The sequence below is a fragment of the Podarcis filfolensis genome, assembly GCF_964270895.1.
Source record: "Podarcis filfolensis genome assembly, chromosome: Z".
NCBI classification, from domain to species: Eukaryota; Metazoa; Chordata; class Lepidosauria; order Squamata; family Lacertidae; genus Podarcis; species Podarcis filfolensis.
In genome coordinates this window covers 49109580-49130095 of record NC_139617.1, presented here as the reverse complement: position 1 = coordinate 49130095, position 20516 = coordinate 49109580, and the positions used below count along the sequence as shown (strand labels likewise).

General features: G+C 45.4%; 1 protein-coding gene across 10 annotated transcripts in view; it reads left to right on the top strand.

The window, feature by feature from the left end:
- The window catches only part of DENND1A (DENN domain containing 1A), a 263639-nt gene that overhangs the window by 178029 nt on the left and 65094 nt on the right, over nt 1-20516 (top strand). For all 10 annotated transcript variants that reach the window (XM_083597233.1, XM_083597229.1, XM_083597231.1 and 7 more), the window contains 2 exons: nt 5142-5243; nt 15864-15989. In XM_083597233.1, the coding sequence (XP_083453359.1) occupies nt 5142-5243; nt 15864-15989 (228 nt within the window). The remainder of the gene's footprint in view (nt 1-5141; nt 5244-15863; nt 15990-20516) is intronic.

Genomic DNA, 20516 nt, shown 5'->3' with positions numbered 1-20516 from the left:
TGCGTGTCATATGACATGTCATTTGTCATGTGTGAGTGTTTGTATCTACCACCAGCCCAGACTTGAGAAAACATTTAGGCTCAGACTTTTTGGCAAGGAAGCTATTGAAGGGCAAGCCACAGAAATGTTCTCCTTCCAGAGGATGCTGTTGACTGGACTTGAAAGATAGGAATGGACTCCAGCTATTTTGGGTTAGAAAGCAGCATCTTGACAGTAGCATTTATGCTAGAAATGGACTTCAGAGACTGTCATCATCTGCAGAAAGTGGCCATAACATTCTTTGTGCACAGAAGGCCCCAGCATCTGCTCTCTAAGAAGCTTTTACTGAGAACATCTTTTCTTGGAGACCTTCTGCCAAAAGAGTAAAGGGCGCGGGACTTTGTGGACCAAGGTTCTGGCCCTGTTTAAGACAGCTGCGTATAACCTGACCTGTGTGCTATATAGCTTCAGATATCCTCATCACAAATGTGCCAGTGGCAGCCCAGCTGAATTTATTGTGGTCTAAAAAAACAACACAGTGGATGGGAGCCGAAACTCCCTTTTAGGAGAATTTCTGTGTCTTGACATTGCCTGATGGTTCAGCAGTGGAAGCAGCCCTGAACAGCAACATGCACACACCCGACCAATACCTTTTCCACTTTTGTCTGGGGCCTGAGAGAGGTTTGTTGCTCTGTTAGTGAGCAGCAGCTGTCAGCGATAAGTATTTCGGGCATCACCTGTGTAGGATCAGGGAGGTGTCTGTATATCAAGGTTAGCTGACTGGCGGAAGAGGGGGAAGAGGCACAGGAGGGGGTCAGAGGCCACCTGCTGGGCATGGATCAAAGGGTTCAGAGGTCAAAGAGCACTTGGAGCTTAACCATATCTGTCTGTGGAGTGGCTATTTCAGATTGCAAATCTGAGGGCCATTTTTCATTAAGGCCTCTTTAGTGCTCTGTCAGCCCATGGAATAATAAAATGTGACATCCGCTGTTCACCCCACCAGCTCCAGATTGATTGTTGTCTGCCATACTGCAATGATTTGCGAGCATCAGAGGTACACCTTCAATAAGCCCAAAACCGTGCACTTCACATGGAGGCTAGTGCACTCTTCTTCCTGGTGATGCACTCACTTGCTGGTAAACCTGGCACAACTAAGCCGAGGTTACCAGATATTTTTTTCCAATGAATCCAGGGACACTTTAATTGATTTAATTAATTAAATACTACACGTTCAGGACGTTGATGCTGCAGCGATGGCGGTGGCAGAGGGGCGGCTGCCACCTTGACCTCAACCGCCACGTTTCCCCTTCCTCCAAGGCTTCTACCTCCTTTCTCCATGAGCCTGGGCAGCCCCTGAGTTGTTGGTTCTTCAGTGGTGGTGGTGGGGAAGCGGTGCGTGGTGGGTCAGGCATGGAAGGCAGAGAAGGAGGGCCAAGAGTGGCAGTGGTGAGGCTTGGGCAGCGCAATGCCTCCCTTCCCATTGGAGCAGCCCCAATCCTATTCCTACTTGCGTGCAAGCAGGAGGGGGCAGGGATCCCTCACCTGGGAAGGGAGGCTACCTGTTGCCTAACTGAGAGATCCCTGGCCCCTCCTGCTTGCATGCAAGCTCTGATAGGCAGCGTGCAGCCTCCCTTCACAGCTTAGTTGCTGGGGTCAGGGAAGGTGGAGGTAGCCCGGAAGAGCCCCTACACCACCATCATTTCAGGACTTCAGAGCAGCTCCTGAAGCCAGACAAAGCCAACTGCTCCGGGCTGCTGAGAGACTGCCGCTGCTGCATTTCCTGGAGACCTTAGATGAAATCCGGGGACATTCTGGGCATGGAATTTCTCCAGGGACTTATTCTCAAATCCAGGGACTGTCCCTGGGTAATCCTAAACTAGGTTCATCTCTTCCATTTATTAATAATGTTCTCTTTGCTTTCTCTCGTCAAAGGAGACTTTGAGCTTTCGTTGATAGATTTATCAGCTCAGACTCGTGCTGAGCACTCTGTAGATGGTAGTTTTTGTTGATGAGGGCAAGTTTTCATCAGTGGAGCTGAGAATTAAAGGCAGTCTTTGTTAATTATTACTTTTTGCTGTTTTGATTCTCAAACAACTGTAATTCAGCAAAAATAAATAAATCAGGTTTGATTCCTGGTATTATCAAGACTGGCTGGGAAGGGCTGCTGCTTAAAACTCGGGAATCCATTGGTAATCATTATGGACCAGGGATAGGCAACTCTCAGCCCCTCCAGGTGATATTGGACTGCAACTTGCATCAGCCCTGGCAGGCACGACCAGTGGTTAAGATGATGGGAGTTGCCTTGCACCACATCTGGAGGCTCCCTATCCCTACTGGAGGCAGCACTGGCCGTGCGTTCCTAACTCTGGTGTGTTTCTGAATTAGTAAAACCACTGTGTTTGTCAACAACAGAAGGCACAGTCCAGCTGAAATAGAGCCATTCATTGGGTCTTGGCTGCAGTTCAGACTGCTGCATTCATCATCATCATCATCATAGCCATACTTAATTCTCCAGTTAACTGTAGAAGAATGTCCATCTTACCACAGTGGCAGTATAGGTCAATATAGCCACCAGTTTCATTGCCAGGAGTTACCAGTTGCTGTTAGAAAGAACCATATCTGTTGTTATTCTTCTTTATTTGTTTTAACAACAATTGATGCTAAATAGGAATGGAAGCCCTGAGATTTTCGAATAGCAAACCTGAAGATGACCAAGCACTGAGGCAGATATAAGTGGAGCCCATTTTGGGGCTGCTAGCATCATACAAACCAGGATAGCATAAATCCTATACCTTGACAGTCACGTTTGCTTGTGATGTTGCGTGGAATTCTTAGCTGCAGAAAGGAAGCAAGAACAATGCCATTCTCAGTGCTCCACGATGTGATCTGTTAATTCCTAGCACTCTGCAACATGAAGCAATTCCTTTGAGTTTTTGCAAAACCATTACATTTGTGAAATCTCACAAAAACTTGCCTGCGAAATCAAGGGCTGTGTGGAGCTGCGGCTCATGAACACAGCAACACACAGCACCTGCTGATAGTTTACAGGCACAGCATTTCAGACCCGCTGCTGCAGTTTGTTTGGGAAGTTAAGAGGTTTTCACAAGTCCAGGTGCCATTTCTAATTTTTATATCTGCCTTTGTTTTTCCCTACGTCTTCCCCTTCAGGAGATACTGCTTAAGTTTGTAAACTCAGTAGTAAACCACATTTTTATAGGTGACAGGGGAAGAGCAGAAACGGGATCTGAGCGTGGGCAACCAGTGGGTGGGAGTGGGATTTTGTGTTGCGTGAAAAGTGACAGTGCAGAAGGCAGGTGGGTCTGACCCATGATCCACCAGGAAGTTTGACTGTGCTAGTCCTGTGCTAGCACACAATTCCCATGTTACAACATCTCCAGATATTACTGGTTTGTTTGCAGGCACAAGCTGAAGTGCTGGTTATAACCTACAAAGCCCTCTATGGCTTAGGCCCAGGCTATCTGAAGGAACGTGTTCTCCCATACGAACCTTCATGGGCACTGAAAACTTCTTGGGAGGCCCGTCTCTCAGCCCCACCCTCCTCATAGGCACACTTGGTGGGGACACAGGTGGCTGCTCCCAGGATTTGGAAACCCCTTCCTGATGTGGCTAGACAGATTTCCTTCTCCTTGTCCTTCCACTTTTATTCTGGCAGACTTTGGGGAACGGACTGACTAAACTATAACAACAAGAGTCCTGCCCATTCATTTCAATGAGGCTTGCCCTGAAGAGCTTCACAGTAAATGCTCCATAGTAAGTGCATGCACACGTGTGCATTTATTATTATTATTATCATTAGTGGTAGTAGTAATTAGATTTGTATACCACCCTGTACCCGCAGGGCAGTTCATTCATGTATGTGCACATGCCTTTTTGGGTTTTTCCCTTCAGGCACTAAAATGCCTTGGGCTGGTCCTAAATCTGAATGTCACGCTGTGTGCAAATGGAAGGCTGTTTCAGCCACTGTGGAGTCCTGGCATTACTTTATGCTGCAGCTGAAATTCTGTGGCTGCCCCCTTACTGCCTTTAGTGAGATCCAAATCTGTTTCTGCTGTCAAAGTCTAGGAGGAGGCCTCTTGCCCAGCCCCTTTGACCAAACTTCTGGCTTTAGTTAAGTCTTTACCTGAAGACTTTTTTTTTTGTTAGGCCTATGAAGAATCATTTGGCTGTAACCGATTATTTTTGTAGTTGTTGCTTAATTTCCCAAGCCAGGAAGGTGCCAGTCAGTTGCTGTGCTGCTTCCTGGCTCCCCAAAGAAGCAAGTCCCCTGAGCTGGATTTGAGTCTATCTGATATGTGTTAAGCAGATGACCTTTTGGTTCTTTGAAGCTGGGGGAGGAAGTGGTGGTGGTGGAAGGCCCTTTTCCATTATTTCATAAGGCAACAATCCTCTTTGAATCTCAAACCACCCCCACCTGTGACTCTGCTGCAAATTATTGGCTGAAAATTCCCAACTTCTAAATATTGGGCACTGTGGGTCATATTAAAAAGATTGTGTTTGCCAAACTGAGGAAAACCAGACCGACAGCTGTCTGTCTGTCTGTCTGATTTTCTAAAGAGAAACTTTCACAAAGGTGCCCATTGTTTTCAACAGTGTATCCATGTTCATTTTTGTACAAACGCAGCACAGGTCTTAGGAAGGGCTGAAGAGCATTTGACTTCTGAATATCTTAATTCTGTTGTGAATTAGAGAAAACTCTTGAGTAACCTTCAATTTGTAATCCAGCAAGGAGAGGCAACGTGGCTCTTGGGATAGCCTGCAACCTGCCCCAAGGTTTCCACCACAGCTTGTGTGCCTGAGCTCTTCTGCAGACTGGTCATATCTAAGATAAAAGGGGAGAGGTGACCCATTGCCTTGGGTTGCCACCTCTGCATCTTAAGACCATTGGAACAGAGAAGAGAGGAGGAGGCTGGGCTGGTTTCTCGTTCTAAGAGATAACCAGATGAACATTAAGCCAAGATGCCGTTGATTTAGTGTGGCTGACAACATGTGTGTTTGAGCTTCAGAAAGCATGATGTGAAAGTTTGATATAGCAGGGAGAGAACAGGGATCTGGCAAGAACTAAGCAGATGTTATGTAGGGGTCAATAGGTGTTAGGCTTAAGTAATGACATTGTCCTTTTATCTTAACTTCTTCATTTTCAGAAAGTCCGAAACATGGCCCTGGAAGATGTGGTCGTCCTCAATGTTGACACTAACACACTCGAAACTCCTTTTGATGATCTTCAGAGCCTGCCAAATGATGTGGTGAGTGCAGTGGTCATGGGTGAGGACAATGCCTTTGTGTAGTCTGCTTCTGCTCCTCCATCTTCAATCCTCAGTGGAGCAGGGGAGGTGGGGGAGAAGGGGGGCAACCCTTGACTCTCCACCAGCCGGACCTCTCTCTCCCTCCTCCTGCACTCTGTTCTTCACCCTCCAATCCTGCAGCTTCTCCTGCCTCTGGCTCTTGGCTCCTGGTTGTTACAGGCTCCCCCAAATCACTGATCTCTTCTTTCAAGTCAGTCTCCACCCCCACCCCCCTTCTCCAAGTGCCCACTCCTCATTATCCAGCCACCACTACTCAGTGTCCAGCCAGTCTGCGGCACCTTCCTTATTTGTGTGTTCCATTGCTTTGGCTGTTGCTCTGCCCCTCGTGGGGCTGGCTGCCAATTTCCCCAACTGATGCCACTGCTTCTCCCCGTTCCATGATGAAAGACATCCAGATCATCTTGAAGCCGCAATAATAACCACCCCACTGATTCCACCACAGGCTTCCACAGCAGACCAGCACTGGAAACCTCCAGATTTTGGACTCCCACTACTGTTAGCCCAAAGCGTCATGTCCAGTGGTCAGGGATGATGGGAATTGTAGTTCAGCAGTTGTGGAGAGGGATGTCACAGGTTGCCTACCCATCCTATAGAGATAGGGAGCCATCCAATTCTAAGCCCTCTTCCAGAGTGGAAACCTGGCTGTGAGCTTTGACACTGCTGACAATAAACACAGCACCTTTTCCTAATATGAGCACAATCCTTGTGAAGTAGGCAATTATTCTGGATTTCCCATTAGGCGAGTACCTGAGTCTTTCCTAAAGCTGCTTCATTTCCAGCTGGACTGAGCTTTGAACTGGGGTCTTCTTCCATAAGTCTTTAACTGCTGTGCTTCACTGGTTCTAATTGCTGCTTACCTTTCTTTACCCTCCTGCAATACTTAATTTTCATTTTTATCCTCACAACCACTCTGTGGAGTAAGTTAGGATGGGAGGTGGTGACATGCCTCAAGGCCACCCAGTGACCTTCTTGACTGAGCAGGCACTTGAACCTGCATCTCCCTCACCTCCAGCTCAGGGCTCTTGCTGTTGCGCCACAATGAGTGTGTCGCAGTGCCTTGGGAGGAAGCTGCAACTGGTGGTCAAGAGGTCACGACTCCCTGTTTTCTTCTAAGCACAATGAGCTCCTCCCTGGTTTCCTTCTGTGCAGTGAAGGTGCCAGCTGATGTCCCCCTTCTTGGAGTAGGGGCTGGATCCAGGCCCTTGCACCCAGGGATATGATTTGTCAACAGTCAAGTGAAATATTTGATTTTATGGGACCTCATGAAAGGAGCCGTTGCGAGAAGGCAGCAGAACATCATAAGAGACTTTGCCAAATAAACCCCAAATTGAGAGCTTTGGAATGTCATAAATTTTAAGAGAGTTCCTTCCGTTCATTTATTTCCTTTTATAACACAAGAGAGCTGCATTTCACTAGTTAAAGCTTACTGATTTGGGTTTCTGTGGGTCTGCTTGAAGGCTATGCTTTTTTATTATCATCATCATCATCACCATCATTATTGTCATCTTTTGTTATTCTTGTGGTGCTTGTTTTGGAAGGATGTTTGGGGCATCGCAGAGGAAGCACTGGCAGCAGTTTCCATTTAACCAGCTGGAAACATATGTGTACACAGCCTGGGGTTTCCCCCACCCCACCCCAAATTCAGTTGGGTTTTAATAGCATCTGTAACAAAGCTTTAACTAGCATCCTCTTGCTTTGAGTAATTAGTGTCTTCTGACATGCCCACTGTTGTTACGTTAGGTACCCAGATAGGGAAGCTTTCTCCTCCGCCTTGAGACTGTTCCCCATTCTGGCTTTGACCACTAGAGAGCAGATATCTTGCTTCTGCTTGTAATTGGATTTCTGTCAAGTGTTTTCATGCTTCATGTGTTTGGAACTCAGCCTGGATCACATGGTTCCTGGCTGCTGGGGTATGTATAAATCCGAACTTTCACACACTTCTTTTTCCCCTGGGGGGAGCAATGGGGTCTGTATCAACTTGCATCCCCTGGGCTCGTGCCTCAGGAAAGCCATTGAGATGTGTTGAAGGCCATGTATACGGAATCACCCATGTGCAACATAGATGCAAATATTTCCCAGGACTAAAAATGCCATCAGCTTACGGAAACGCTGAGCGTTTTGTGAAACTCCTGAGATCACCACTGATGAACTGATGTTTGCTTGGGCTGGGTTGAAAGGGAGCTGCTGGCATCTTGCAATACAACTGCACATCGTGTACCAAACACCAGGCACCCTGTGTCATGACAGCAACCCCAGACTCAAAGGGAAAAAACTCTTCCAGTGAGGAATGAAAACACAGTTTCATGACCTCTCCAGTTGCCCAGCACCTGACCAGGGATGCAGTTGGCAGTCACCCAGCAGTGCTTAAATTCTTGCTGAACTTGCATGTGTGAGTGTGAGCCTTTGGTTATTCAGAAAAATGGCTCCATTTCACGTGCTCCGTTGGGGCCTGAGCTTTGTCAAAGGAACTTCCATTATTCCTGGGGTTTGCACTGGGAGCTGTCCCAGTTCCTGCCTTGCCTCACCTGGCCTGAGCTGCTGCCTGGCCCCTGAGGATTATCTGCTGCCTGGGGTTGGAGTCTGCATCACACACACACCCTTCCTCATACCTTCTTCTGGAATCTTCGGGTGCAAAGCCTGTGTGCTTTGCACCTCTGAATCTTGTATTCACCTATAGGCAGGAGCATACCTGCCTCCCGAGAAGACATCCTACAAGGCCAGGCCGGTCGTCCCTCTGCCCCAGGTTCAAAAGATTTTGGTAATTTTTAATTTTTTTAATTACTACTTTTGGTTAAGAACAGGACAGGCTACCTGTCGCTATGCGGAGAGGTGCAGAATGCAGCCATTCATCCCTATTTATACTTTCGATTCGTTGTGTGAAGAGCACCTTGGGGTGCCATTAATCTTTCTTTAAGCTACCAACTTAATTGATTTCAAACATTTACGTCCCACCTTTCCGAAATTGATTTCAAAAACAGTTAACTGAAGTCAAAACAGTTAAACCACATGCATCAATTAAAAAGCAGCTTTTAAAAAAAACAAGGCTATCATCAGAAATTCAGCAATGAACAGCAAAGGTAATATTAAAATGTTTCCTTTTAAGAATTCAGCAGAACAGAACAGGGTTCACACAGCATCTAACAGCAAATAAAGTAGGCAGCAGGTGAGTGTCTGCATGGGAAGAATCCTATTATTAGGGAGCCTTCATTGGAAAGGCCCAGCCCCCAGTTGGCGGCCAGCAATCTGCTTAGGGCAGGGGCTTTGGTGGTGAAAATTGTACCACTGGGTGACTTTTTTCATGCCCTTATAAAACTTTGCATCAGTGACTAAGAGGAATTCAGGTTCCTTACTTGGACACACATACCTCACAGGTTTCATCTAGAAGTGGAAGGAGCATGCTATTTTGGGAACATAAGAGATGCGCTCTCTTTTTTGGAAAGCGAGTTTCAGATGAGAGATGAACAAAGTTGGGGATTTCTTGGAGGAAACACACCACACAAAGCACCAGACCCTCTAATCAACAATGTTTCAGCGCCTCAAAATGTTACTCAGAGATCAGCTCTTGTGAACAGGCTAATTGGCTTTATTCTGTCAGTGAAGTATCCCGTCTTCTTATTTATTAGTATGGCCTTAGGAGGAGGAAATCTCTCTCTCTCTCTCTCTCTCTCTCTCTCTCTCTCTCTCTCACACACACACACACACACACACACACACACACAAACACACATGAATATTTGCTTTTTCACGTTGTGGGCATTTAAACTTGCTGAGTGGGTCACATGAGTGCAAAGCTTCTGTTTCCTTGATTTTTTTAAAAAAGTAACTTGCATTTATTTATTTTTTCCCCTTTCTGATATTGTGTTTTGCAAAGGAATGTGTTTTTCTTGCTTTATTCATGTTGACAACTAAAAGCCTTGGATCTAATTAAAAGAATTTCCACTCGCACCTCTACTGAACCATTTCATTATGCTGCACTGCACAGATTGCATTTTGAAACATGGTGATAGCTTAAGCCTGACCTTTAATCCTGAGCTGCCAAGAGTATAAAAATCTTCTCTAAAAACACTTCCAGGATTGGCTGCCTGTTTCTGTGCCTGCCTGGGTAAGAAGCAGCCTCTTGTGTGTAGCGGCTACCGTCCGAGTTGGAAAATATGCTTCTTTTTGCTTAAGCAGAGCAGCTGAGCATTGGGTTCCTGGCTCAGCTTGTGGGCAGCATTTCCCCAGAAAGGGGGGCAGTGGGGCGGGGGGGGACACTTTTGGCAGCTGCCCTCTTCTTTGACTTGGGACTCCAAGCAGAGAGGGCTTGATTTCTGCCAGGAGCTGAACCCCGGAAGCTTGTTTTCTCATTCGTAATCCAGTTTGTTTTATTTTTATTCTGTAAGCCGCCTTATGAGGACCGGGCCCTAATAAAAGGCAGTCTGTGAATTTGTATATGAAATAAATAAATCAGCTGATTTCAGCTCTGGAACGTGTAAGGTAAAAGTGAAGGAGAGAGGGCCCTTGGGCCTTTGCAGTGTGCCCTTTTACTCAATGCAGAGCAAGGACAGCTGATGGTCACCACACACCTGTCAGCTGCCAAGAGCTAAGTCCCTGCAGAGAAAGTTGGTTCCCACATTCCGAAGCACCAGACCTGGAGCTTCCGGGGCTTAGGGCTGGAAATGAACTTTGACCTGAGCTACCTCCCCAACATGGCATGGACAAGGACTAGCAAAGTGTGTTTAGGTTGTTGAGACCTGTGCTGATTTGGGGGGTTATGTTTCACGTTACAGAGTGGAAGACACTGGCTTTTAAGGCCTCTGCATGGACAGTGTGGGGCTTGTGCTTTACCCAAAACTGTTCCTTCTATCTCTTTAACACCTCATGGAATGCACACTTTAGTGCTTTTTGCTTTTTTTTTTTTAGTTTACAGAAAGGAAAATGCAACTCTTGGGGGGGGGAGCAAGGAGAAAGGGAAACACACTTTTTTTGTTAGTAAATGCTTTATTTACTGCTTTCTTCCTCCATAGTTGTACAAAAAGTAATTCAGAACTGCCCTTTTGCTAAACAAATCAGTGAGAAAGAAGTGGCCATTCAGCTTTGCTTTATGCTTCTGGAGTAATCTTGGTACCTCCCAAAAGTGTTCAATGTGGTGGTCCTCACACAACCAAAAGTTGCATCAAATATGACATTTTTGCAGTTGCTTTCCACTCAGACAGGAATCCCTGATTTAGATCTGTGTATTAAAATCTTCTCTGTTTAGCTACTGTCTTAAAACATGCGGAAGACTAGAGCTCTGAGGCAAGAGAGTTTCAGCACCTGTTTCTGGGGTATCTATCTTAGATGCTAAGAGATGTATACTTGTGAGTATCATCAGAAAGGAATGAGTCCCCTGTGGAACTTGCTGGTAGTCTCCCCCCCCCCTCCCAGGAATCATCTCTCTGCAAGGTGCATAGACAGTCTGTCTGGCCATTTGCTAAATGCTTTAGTAATCTTTGCCAGGTGCTGTGCTGGTCAGGCACTGGTTTCCTCACTCCCTCTGCCACTGAAGCTGCTGGCCAGAACCAGAAGTTATAGGCAGTTCAAGCCACAGCACAGTTGCAGGCTTCTGTCCAGAATCCTCCTTGCCTCAGCCAACATGACGTCCGTGGGCCTTTCTCCTGCCACCCCCTGCTATGAAGGTCCTGGATCTGCTACACTCCCTCAGTTTAGGCAACACAGAGGATGCCAGCCAGGCTAATCCCTCTGCATCTCATCATCATCATTATTATTATTACTACTACTACTACTACTACTACTACTACTACTACAATTTATTATTATTTTTTAAAAGATATTTATTGTAATTTTCAAAAAATAAAGAGAAACAAAATAAAAATAAAAATAAAAATAAAAAAACACGCATATAATTACATTCCTTCCTTTCAATAACATATTTCCTTGACTTCCCCACACCTCCCCTTCTTGTATTCCAATTCAATTTTTAGTTCAGCAAGTTCTTATCCCCAAATTTTACCTTATTATATTTAATTCATTTTAGTTAACCAATTTTAACATAAACCTCAGTCTTTATGCATCAGTACTTATTCTTAATATCTTTTTCTAAGGTCGACCCCAATTCCCTTTCACGAGTTCCCCATTTTAATATAAGTAACAAAACAAAGTATATAAAAAACAAAGGATAATTGTACAGCCTTTGGATACCCAAAACCCCACTCCCCGCCTTTCCCGGTTTCAAGCTCCAACAAATGTCCATCAGTCTATCTGCTGTCAGCCTGGTGACCTCACATCCGAGGCTCTTAAGTCTCTCTCTTTTTCCTCTCTGCCGGTTTTTTTGGTAGTCCTTTATATTAAACACCAAATCTCGGAGAAGCTCTGTCCCAATAAGGTCCATGTTTCTTCCAGCCAGACCTCCATATTTAAAATTGTAGTCCAAATCTTGTTTCTTACTTCTTTTAAGTCCAAATGTCCCAGAAACTCCAGCTTCCACTTTAGTCAGGTTTGTAATCCATAAGTCTTCAGATCTCCACCTGAGGAGATCTCTCCATTCCTCATTCTTCCATTCAAACCAGATTTTCATAATCTCATTCTTCTTTTCCTTTATATCCATCTTAGCAGGCCTCTGGCTCTCCTTAATCATCTGCGACATTATAGCTCCTCCTTCCTTTCCCTCTAAATTATCATGTATCTCTTTCCCCACTTTCTCAAATTTCTCGGATTTCTTTTCTTGTTCAGCTGCAAAATTTTTTAGCTCAGATACAAAATCTTTTTGTTCTGATACAAAGACTTGAGTCAAGTCCCTTCCAGTTTCAGCAAGTTTATTTACTGTTTCATTCAGTGTTGTAACATTTATAGTCAAAACATTGCTTTGTTCTTGAAATTTTCCCAGAAGAAGAAAAGTCTTTTCCAGTTCAATCAGTATTTTTCCACTTACAGCCATTCTTGTAATGTCCCAGAGCCCCCTCTAGAGGAGTTCTGGTTACTTAGTATTCCTTCCAGTTCCAATCCAAAAGTCAAAATAACTTTTTCTCTTTATTTTCAACAATTTATTACCTGAATGTAACAAATATAACCAGCCAAGGCAACAGAAACAAAGTTCTCTTTTTTCCCCAGCTTTGACAGCTAGTTTGACAGCTGTCAAAATCTTCTATGTCTCTTCAACAGGCTCTCTCACGGATCGCTCCTGGGTCCTGGGGGGGGGGGTGGCAGTTCCACTCTCAAAATTAGCTCTTATCCTCCAGCAAAGTCACTTATACTGCCAAAACGTGAAATTAATTACTTTTATCCTCTCAAGAAGAAGGTGTTCTCTCAACCTTAGTTATCTAGTCCTTGCTTTAAGATGTTTACAAGACGGGGAGACGGACTTCCTCTTTGCGCCTTCCCCGCTCGTGCCAAATCCAAAAAAGAAATTTTAAATCCAATTTCCGTATTACTCACGGGTTGTTACTTTTAGTCCAAATGTTCAAAGGAAGAAGTCAGCGCTCTCCGACCATGGCATGCGGCTTCACTCCGTAGGGGGAGCAGTCGACTCACAGCACCGCGCCTCTCCCTGTCCCCCGTTCCAAAGCCTTTAAAAAGGCTCCTTCGCGGGTCGGGGGGGCGCAAATGGTGCCCGCCGAGTCACCAAGTCCACAGGCTTCAGCGCCTGTGGTTTCTGAGGGTCCCCGCGTCGCCGCCGCGGCAGGACCCGTCCCCTACTGAGCAGATTCCCTCCGGAGCTCGGAGGGAATCCGCCATTAGTCGATCGCGCTAACCCGGAAGTTCTACTACTACTACAATTTATATACTGCCCTTTATGTGAAGATCCCAGGGTGATGTATGACCTTAAAAACATAATTTACATAGCATAATAATAAAAGACAATTTTTAAAAATCACAGAAAAAAATCATAACAGTACCCACACATTTTAAAAGGCCAAAGATGGTTTAATAGGCAAAGGCTACAGTAAGAGGAATCTAAAGCCATGTAATGTTGGTGCCAGGTGAGCCTCTTTGGGGAGAGCATTCCACAAATGGGGAGCCACCACGGAAAAGGCCTTATTATTGTGCTGTCACCCTCGAACCTCTGGGGGAAAGGGGGACACTTAGGGCATGGCCTGGCACTCAGGTCCAATTCAGGCAGGTATATGTGAGAGAAAGAAGTCCTTTCTACTTCTTTGTCTTTCTCCCCTCCCCAGCCCCTTTCTACTAACTTAAACTGTGCACATCTTCATTGTAGCCACCCCTGACATGCCCCATGGCTAATCAAGATAAGCCCCTGCTACTCTCTGTGGTGTTGCCTTGTGGTCAGATGCACCTTCCTGAGTTCAACTGAAGTCCTCCTCCCTGGCCAGGCAGAATGCTGGTTCCTGCTGCGCTTCAAAGCTTTGTGAGAGCCCTCTGCTCCAGTTGGATCGGGAGAGGATTTTGCCAGTTGACCTGTTCAGCGGTTGGCATTAATTGAAACAGCAATCTAGCCCCTTCTGATAGAGAGTGGCAGGAGCTGGCTTGTGCTCAGTGTTGGAGCCAGTAAACCCCTGGGGCCAGCTGCAGTTCCCCCAAACCTCTTACCACATAGCCAAAGAAGGGAGCACAGCCTGTAGTAGAGTTGACCCCCAGAATCCTAAACGTCCTTCTCATCCTCCCCGTCTTCTGTTATTTGTAAATGGCCGGTGTGCCTGATCTTCTCTACAGCCATGCAGATCTTGAGGAACTCAGTTGTTAAGACACAGAAGTTCTCTCTGCAAAGCCTGCCCCCTCTGCCCGCGCAGCCTCTCCCAGGTCTTCCATCCTTTAATCTACTTCTGTGCTTCAGCAGCGTAACTCAGTTGCACGAAGGAGGAACAGGAAGGAGAGCAGTTTTTTCCATTGGTGGGAACACTTCCGGTCTCCATCCGGAAGGCCCAAAATGTGCAGTCGCCACCTTTGTAATGGTTGCAGGTGTTCAGAGGGACAGTGTTGCTGTTTTTCTTAAGGAAACAATATAAAGGCAGTGGCCATTTACTGGGGCGGGGGGCGCACTCTATGAGTGAAGCTGGGGCTCAGTGAGGCAATTACAAAAGTGTGCATTAATATACAAAATACATTTGCCAGCTCTCCTTGATTACATTAGAAAGATGATAACTGCTTTCTCTCAGCTACACTATGTAGATATCTAAATGCCAAAAAAGACATTTAAATCATCTAGCCAGATTATTTTAGCTAGAGCATAGAGCACGATAATGAATGAACAGGAACCTCTGGTTTGTGCCTGGAACACCAAAGGCACATGATTCAGGTAACCTTGAACGCTTGTGTTAATTTTGAGAATTTGTCAGTGTAGGAAGGTGTGCAAGTTGATATTGCTCAGTTACCATCATGGAGTACTTCTTTGTGTAAATGGTAATGAGACCGTTAGGTCTGTGTTCACCTGAAGTGCAGCTCTGTGAATTGGAGGCAATTAAACACCTCCAGGATGAAAGAGAAAGGGCAGTGAAGGTTAAGTGAGGAATAATCTGATGCACAGGTAGCGAGAGTCTTTGAGAAGCGAGGAAGTAAAGAGCTGCTTCCAAGGATGAAGATGTTGTCGTTGTCAATGAGCATTGCACTTTATATTTCATGGTGGAGCAGGATAATACCCCCTGCCTTTTAAAGAAAGGCTTTCCTTTATAATTCATTCGTCGCAACCAGGAATTTCCCCCTCTCCCTCAATGTTTGCAATGGGCAAAACTCTCTTGCCTCTGCTAAAAATACTTTGCAGGGTGTTGTGAGGATCAGTAACTTAGGAATTGTAAAGCGCTTCATTCATTCATTCAAAATCTTGTTTCCTCACCTCTATCCAAGCCTGAGGTGATTTGCAGCTGTTTAAAAACTTTAAACACACACAACATAAAGTTAACTATGATGAGTTTTAAAAAATTCCCACTATGCATTCCCAAAAGAGCAAATTTGTTCCATTTTGCTCCATTGGTGATAGCTTTCATTAACTGGCTAATAGTGCAGTAAATGTGTTTACTCAGAGGTAAATCCCACTGACTTCAGTAGGACTTAGTTACTGGTAAATTTAAGATGGACGCCAAATGCTCTCCCATGAGAGGCATCCTACACTTACCCTTTCCTCAAATGGATGGACTCTGGGATTCCTTTTGAGGACGTCATTCCAAAGCCTTAGGGCCACGGCAGTAAAGGACCTGCTCCTGACTCACAGTGGTCAAAAGTTTGCGAAGCAGAGTCCTTGGTGGTGATCTTAATCGTCAGGGAGGGTTTGTGTCTCTTCCCTGGCCCAGCCCAGTCTCTCCTGCGCTTACAGCCACGATTCTTCTCCAGTCCTGATCTCCTGTCCCTTTTAATCAAGAGTGGAGCAGAGCCAGCAATGAGAACTGTTGCTGTTTATAAATAATAATTATTGTTGCCATTAATATTATATGATAGAAGCCATTATCTTTCCTTCAGTATTGAGATAAAAGCTAATGAATGTGAAGCATATTTCTAGAGTGCAGTTCCCTTCCTCTCTCTGACCATGGCCGCCCCCACAAGCAGTGTCCCTTCGCCGCCTTGCTAGTGTGTGCAGTCTCCCGGCTTGTGTTTCTTGAAAATAACCCCTACTTGTGGGCCATGTGCTTCCAGGTCTCTGCACTGAAGAGCAGGCTGAAGAAAGTCTCCATGACCACAGGCGACGGTGTGGCCAGGGCGTTCCTGAAGGCCCAGGCTGCTTTCTTTGGGAGCTACAGAAATGCACTGAAGATCGAGCCCGTAAGTTGTCTGCCGCTCTTTAGCACAGAGCTCTATTCTCCACGGGTTGCATTGGTTTGGGTTCTTTATTTTTGTTCGGTTAAAACTCTCTCACACACAAACACACAAAAATATATGTACACCGCTTTTTGCCAGAGAAATATATCCGAAGCAGTGTGCAAAAACAGTAAAACACATCATCAGATAATAACAATATACAAGCAAAGGAATTCTGCCACTGAAGGCAGGTTTATGTGCTGGAGTAATATTAATAAGGAAGGCTCGGGTGAACAAATATTTATTTCTTGCTATTATTATTTTATTTAGAAAATGTATAATACGCGTCCTGTTAAAAAATGCAAACAGTGTACAGATACAATTATAGATTAAGCATGGCTGAAATCCACAAATTGAAGCAAACTCACATAAAATCTTCATCATTAAAATAAGGGTGGTTTTTTTAAAAAAAAGTTATAGAGAAGTTAACATAGCCAATGCATGCCTGATTTCTGGTTGTGTGGTGCTGTAGAGCTGGTGCTTGGTCACTCAGTGCCACTGTGGCAAAGCTTTTGCATTTTCCTGAAGGTGCGGCAAGCAGGACCGAAGGATGGGGTGTAAGTATTAGAGAGTGTCAGAGGGAGAACCCAGTGAGTAAACATGAATCTCCAAAATAGCTGCTGGGGGAGCAAAGGGCAAATATCCCCAGACTGCACTTAGTGCAAACAAACAAGCAGCCACAGAGGGATTCCAGAACAGAGGGGGGGGGGCTCTTGGCAAGGGTGGTGGGGGGAGGCATTTTCAGCCACATGGGGTTTCATGGAATTGATCAGAGACCCATGCAAAATGCATGCAACACAAACAAGCCTGTATGGATCCCGGAGAGCTCATCGCCCATCCAGTATTTGAGAGAACGGAATAAGAGCCTGGGGTCCACCTGTGATTCTCCATTAGCACGTAACAAATTATTTGTGCTTCTGAAACAACAAAAAAAGAGGAAATGGTTTATCTTAACTCCTCCTGGGAGCACGTGTCGCTCTCGCCCTTTCTCTTAATTGCTCGAATAAAATGCTGTTGAATCAGCAAGACGTTCTGAGTTTATTTTCCTCCTGCATAGCGTGGAGTGTACCTCTGACACTGAATATAAGAGCAGATGTATTCGTGTGTGTGTGTGTGTGCGTGTTTCTATATGGCTCATTAAAATGTCAGGTGTAAGCATTATGCTTCTCAAGTCCCAGCTGTAGCTTTAATTCCCAGCCATGTAAATAGGAGCTCAAGGCACACGGAGGCTGCTGAACTCTTAAACCTCCCTCATCCATGGCAAGCAGCAACCAACCTCTTTCCTTCCTGGAGGCAGTTCATTTGTGTTCCCCGATGCTCCTCCTGCTGGTTGCCTGGCAACTTGAGGAGGGTGGGTGCCCATACTGTTTGGGGTAAGTGGGGATTAGCCAGCCAGATAGATTTATGTTAAATAAAGATAGCCGCTTTCTGGAGGACTCCTCACTAGGCAGTGCTCAGGAGGCAGGCTGCTCCAGAGAAAGGCTTGGAACAGGCTCTCCGTGACCCTTCACCTTCTCAAAATCTGCTCCTGGGCAGAGTGGCTTGTGGCAAGAGAAATGGCAGAACCTCTGTTTCAAATCCTTATCCCCGAATCTGTGATGTCCTGCACAATGAAAGGAGGGCACTCTGGTCTTGCTTGGAGGAGGGGATGGGGACGCAGGCTTCTTGTTGACTTTGCTGGGATGCTCATGGCAAGATGTGTCCTGTTTGGATAGAGGGACTTGGGCCCAAAGGGGTTTGCACGGGAGAACTCCCTGGTGAATCGTGCCCTTGGTTTGCATGATAACTTAAATCGGGTTTAGTGGCAGTTTGGGCAGGCAGGCCGCCTTGCTCTCTTTCCCTCTCTAGGTCAGGGAAGCCAGCAGTCTGAACTGAGCTCTCCTAAAATAAGACCGGAATCATTTTTTGCCCCTCGCGGTTGAAGGCAAGTCGGGCGAGTGCCACTCCGTAAATACAACTCTGCGCATTTTGCTTTCTAAGCTGTGAAATGTTAAAGGTTAAAAAGTGATTTCAAGCATTCTTCCTCATAAATAGCCATTTTAATTACTTAATAGTGTGGCGATTAAAATATTTATAGCCTGATTGCGTGCTGGTGGTGGAAGGAGACGCTGGGCAGCCCCAAAGTGTCTCCTCCGCCAGGAGTGTGTGGTGCTCTTTCCTAGAGTGACACCTAGTGGCCAGAGGCGGCAACACTGCGTCCAGTTCTCTGTACAGTAGAAGTGGCTTTTGCGGGTGTTCAGAGCCAAGCATAACCTTTTCCTTTAAAAAATGAGCAAGTCTGTGTGTTTGGGGATAAAGCAATTAAGTAAATGCAGCTAGAGATCTGCAGCCAGAAGTTTGGCTAATAAATTCATAGGTTCCCATTTGAGGCTTTGGGGTCTCAGCCTACCCCAGAATTCCTCAGCCCTCGACCTGCCCATCCATTTCCTTCCTGCCCCTATATAGTGCCCCTCCTGCATCTAAGCTCCGCATGAATATTCCTCGCGGCCTCCCTCCCTCCCTGACCCTCAGATCCCTGCCTAGACCTTTATTTCACTTCCTCCTGCTACCAGTGGTTCAAAGGGCTCCTTGGGATAACTTCTTCGTTGAGCATGCATCCTGATCTGCTTGCACAGAGTTCAGACTGTATCCAGTTCTTACTGAGCATTTCTTCCGATTTGCTTGTGCTGGTTTTATCCATCTTTCCATTAATCATTTGATCACCCCACACTTCTCAGTACTTCTCTGTATCACTTTCCTAACCACAAGAGTTCTGTGGGGTTTTGTGTTTTGCTTTGTTTTAAATAAGTTGATTTGTTAGGGCAACAGAACTTTAATCCACAGGAATTTTGCAAACCTAAATCTTCAACATGTGCTTGCATCCCTCTTGCGAAATGCAGACAGCCTGGAGGAGGGGACTGAGTCCAATTGCAGACGTCTAAGGACTCAGAAATAGCCTTGTGTGGAACCCTGGAGAACTGATTCTGTTTAGCATAGACAAAGCTGAGCTAGATGTATATAAACGTTCTAACGTTGTGTAAGGTTGCTTCATTCTTCTGCCTGTCTACCGTACAGCTTTTCCTGCCCCTGAGGTTTTCCCTAGTCAACTGGGCAAGGTTGGAATATGGGTTAAGATTGGATGCAGAAAAGAGGCAGATGAGACTGGTTCCGAATGGTCGCAGGTTAGATAGAGTCTCCCTGACTGTGAGTGACGCAGGTTCTCTAATTTTCTGGAGACGCAGTTTGGAGTTACTGCCTGGAGTGCCATTCCCCGTCCTTAGCTCAGTGAAAGGCATTTCCATTTTATGGACAGGTCAAAACTAGCAGCATTGATCTGCCATTTTGTGATTTTTCTGTTTCATTGGAGGTTTTTAAGCAGAGGTTGGATGGCTGTCTGTCTTGGATGCTTTAGCTGAGGTTCCTGCATTGCAGGGGGTTGGACTAGATGACCCCCAGGGTCCCTTCCAACTCTACAAATCTGTTATTCTATGATTATTTGCAGTGTGCTTGCAGTCAGGCTGCCCTTGAAGATGACACAGACACACCAGCTACTGCATTTTCAGCCTGTTTGATGCCACTTGTGTTGGCTACTGAGTTGCCTGTGGGCCCAATTTGAGGGTCTGGCTTCGACTCTGAAAGCTTTGCACCCTCAAAGACCATCTCCCCCTGCTTGCCTGTTGAGATCCAGTCAAGAAGCTTAATTGTCTTTGTGCTGTCTTTAACAACTGCGGACACTGATATATCAGAGCAGGTCTTATACTATCGTTGCTCCAAAGCTGTGGAAACTTGTTCCAACAAAAGCCAGGCCTGCCGCCTCAACTTTCTTTTCATAAACATTGCAAAACTTTTGAAAAAATAGATTAACATTCAGTTGTCCTGATTGCTTGATTCTGCTAATGCTTTACTGTTGCCTGTATTTTTAATTGTTGGTTGTAAACTGCCTTGAACACCGGAAAAGTGATATATAAATATTTTTTATATCTACCCAATTTGGCCTTGCATTCATCCCCCCAAAACCTCTTCTTAATATTCTGTGCCATTGTTGAAGCTTTCCATCAGAGGATCTCATACTTTTGGAAAAGTTTTGTGTTCAGGCAGACAGCAGGTAGGTTTTTTTTAGCTACCTGGGCTGATAACTTGCTCTAATAATGTAAGGAGACTAAAGGCTGCATGCATTGCCCAAAGAGAAGACTAAAGTGGAAGTCTCCACTTTCTCACCCCCCCATCCCACTATTTTTTCCTTAAAAAAATAAGGCCCAGCCAAGGTCACTTAAGATTTTACAACAGGACATACTGACACATCCTTCTAATTGGTACCATGATAAGAGTCTTTTAATTGAGGGTGCTTTAATATTGTAAGACATTAAAAAAATTGGTTTTGACAGCGTAGACAAAGAAATTTTGGAATGAATGAATGCATAAACAAATCTGTCTTATGATTATGGATGTGGCTTTGCGTTTTCAGCCAGTTTGGGCCTGGCCATTATTAAATCATTACAGCTGTCTCGTTGA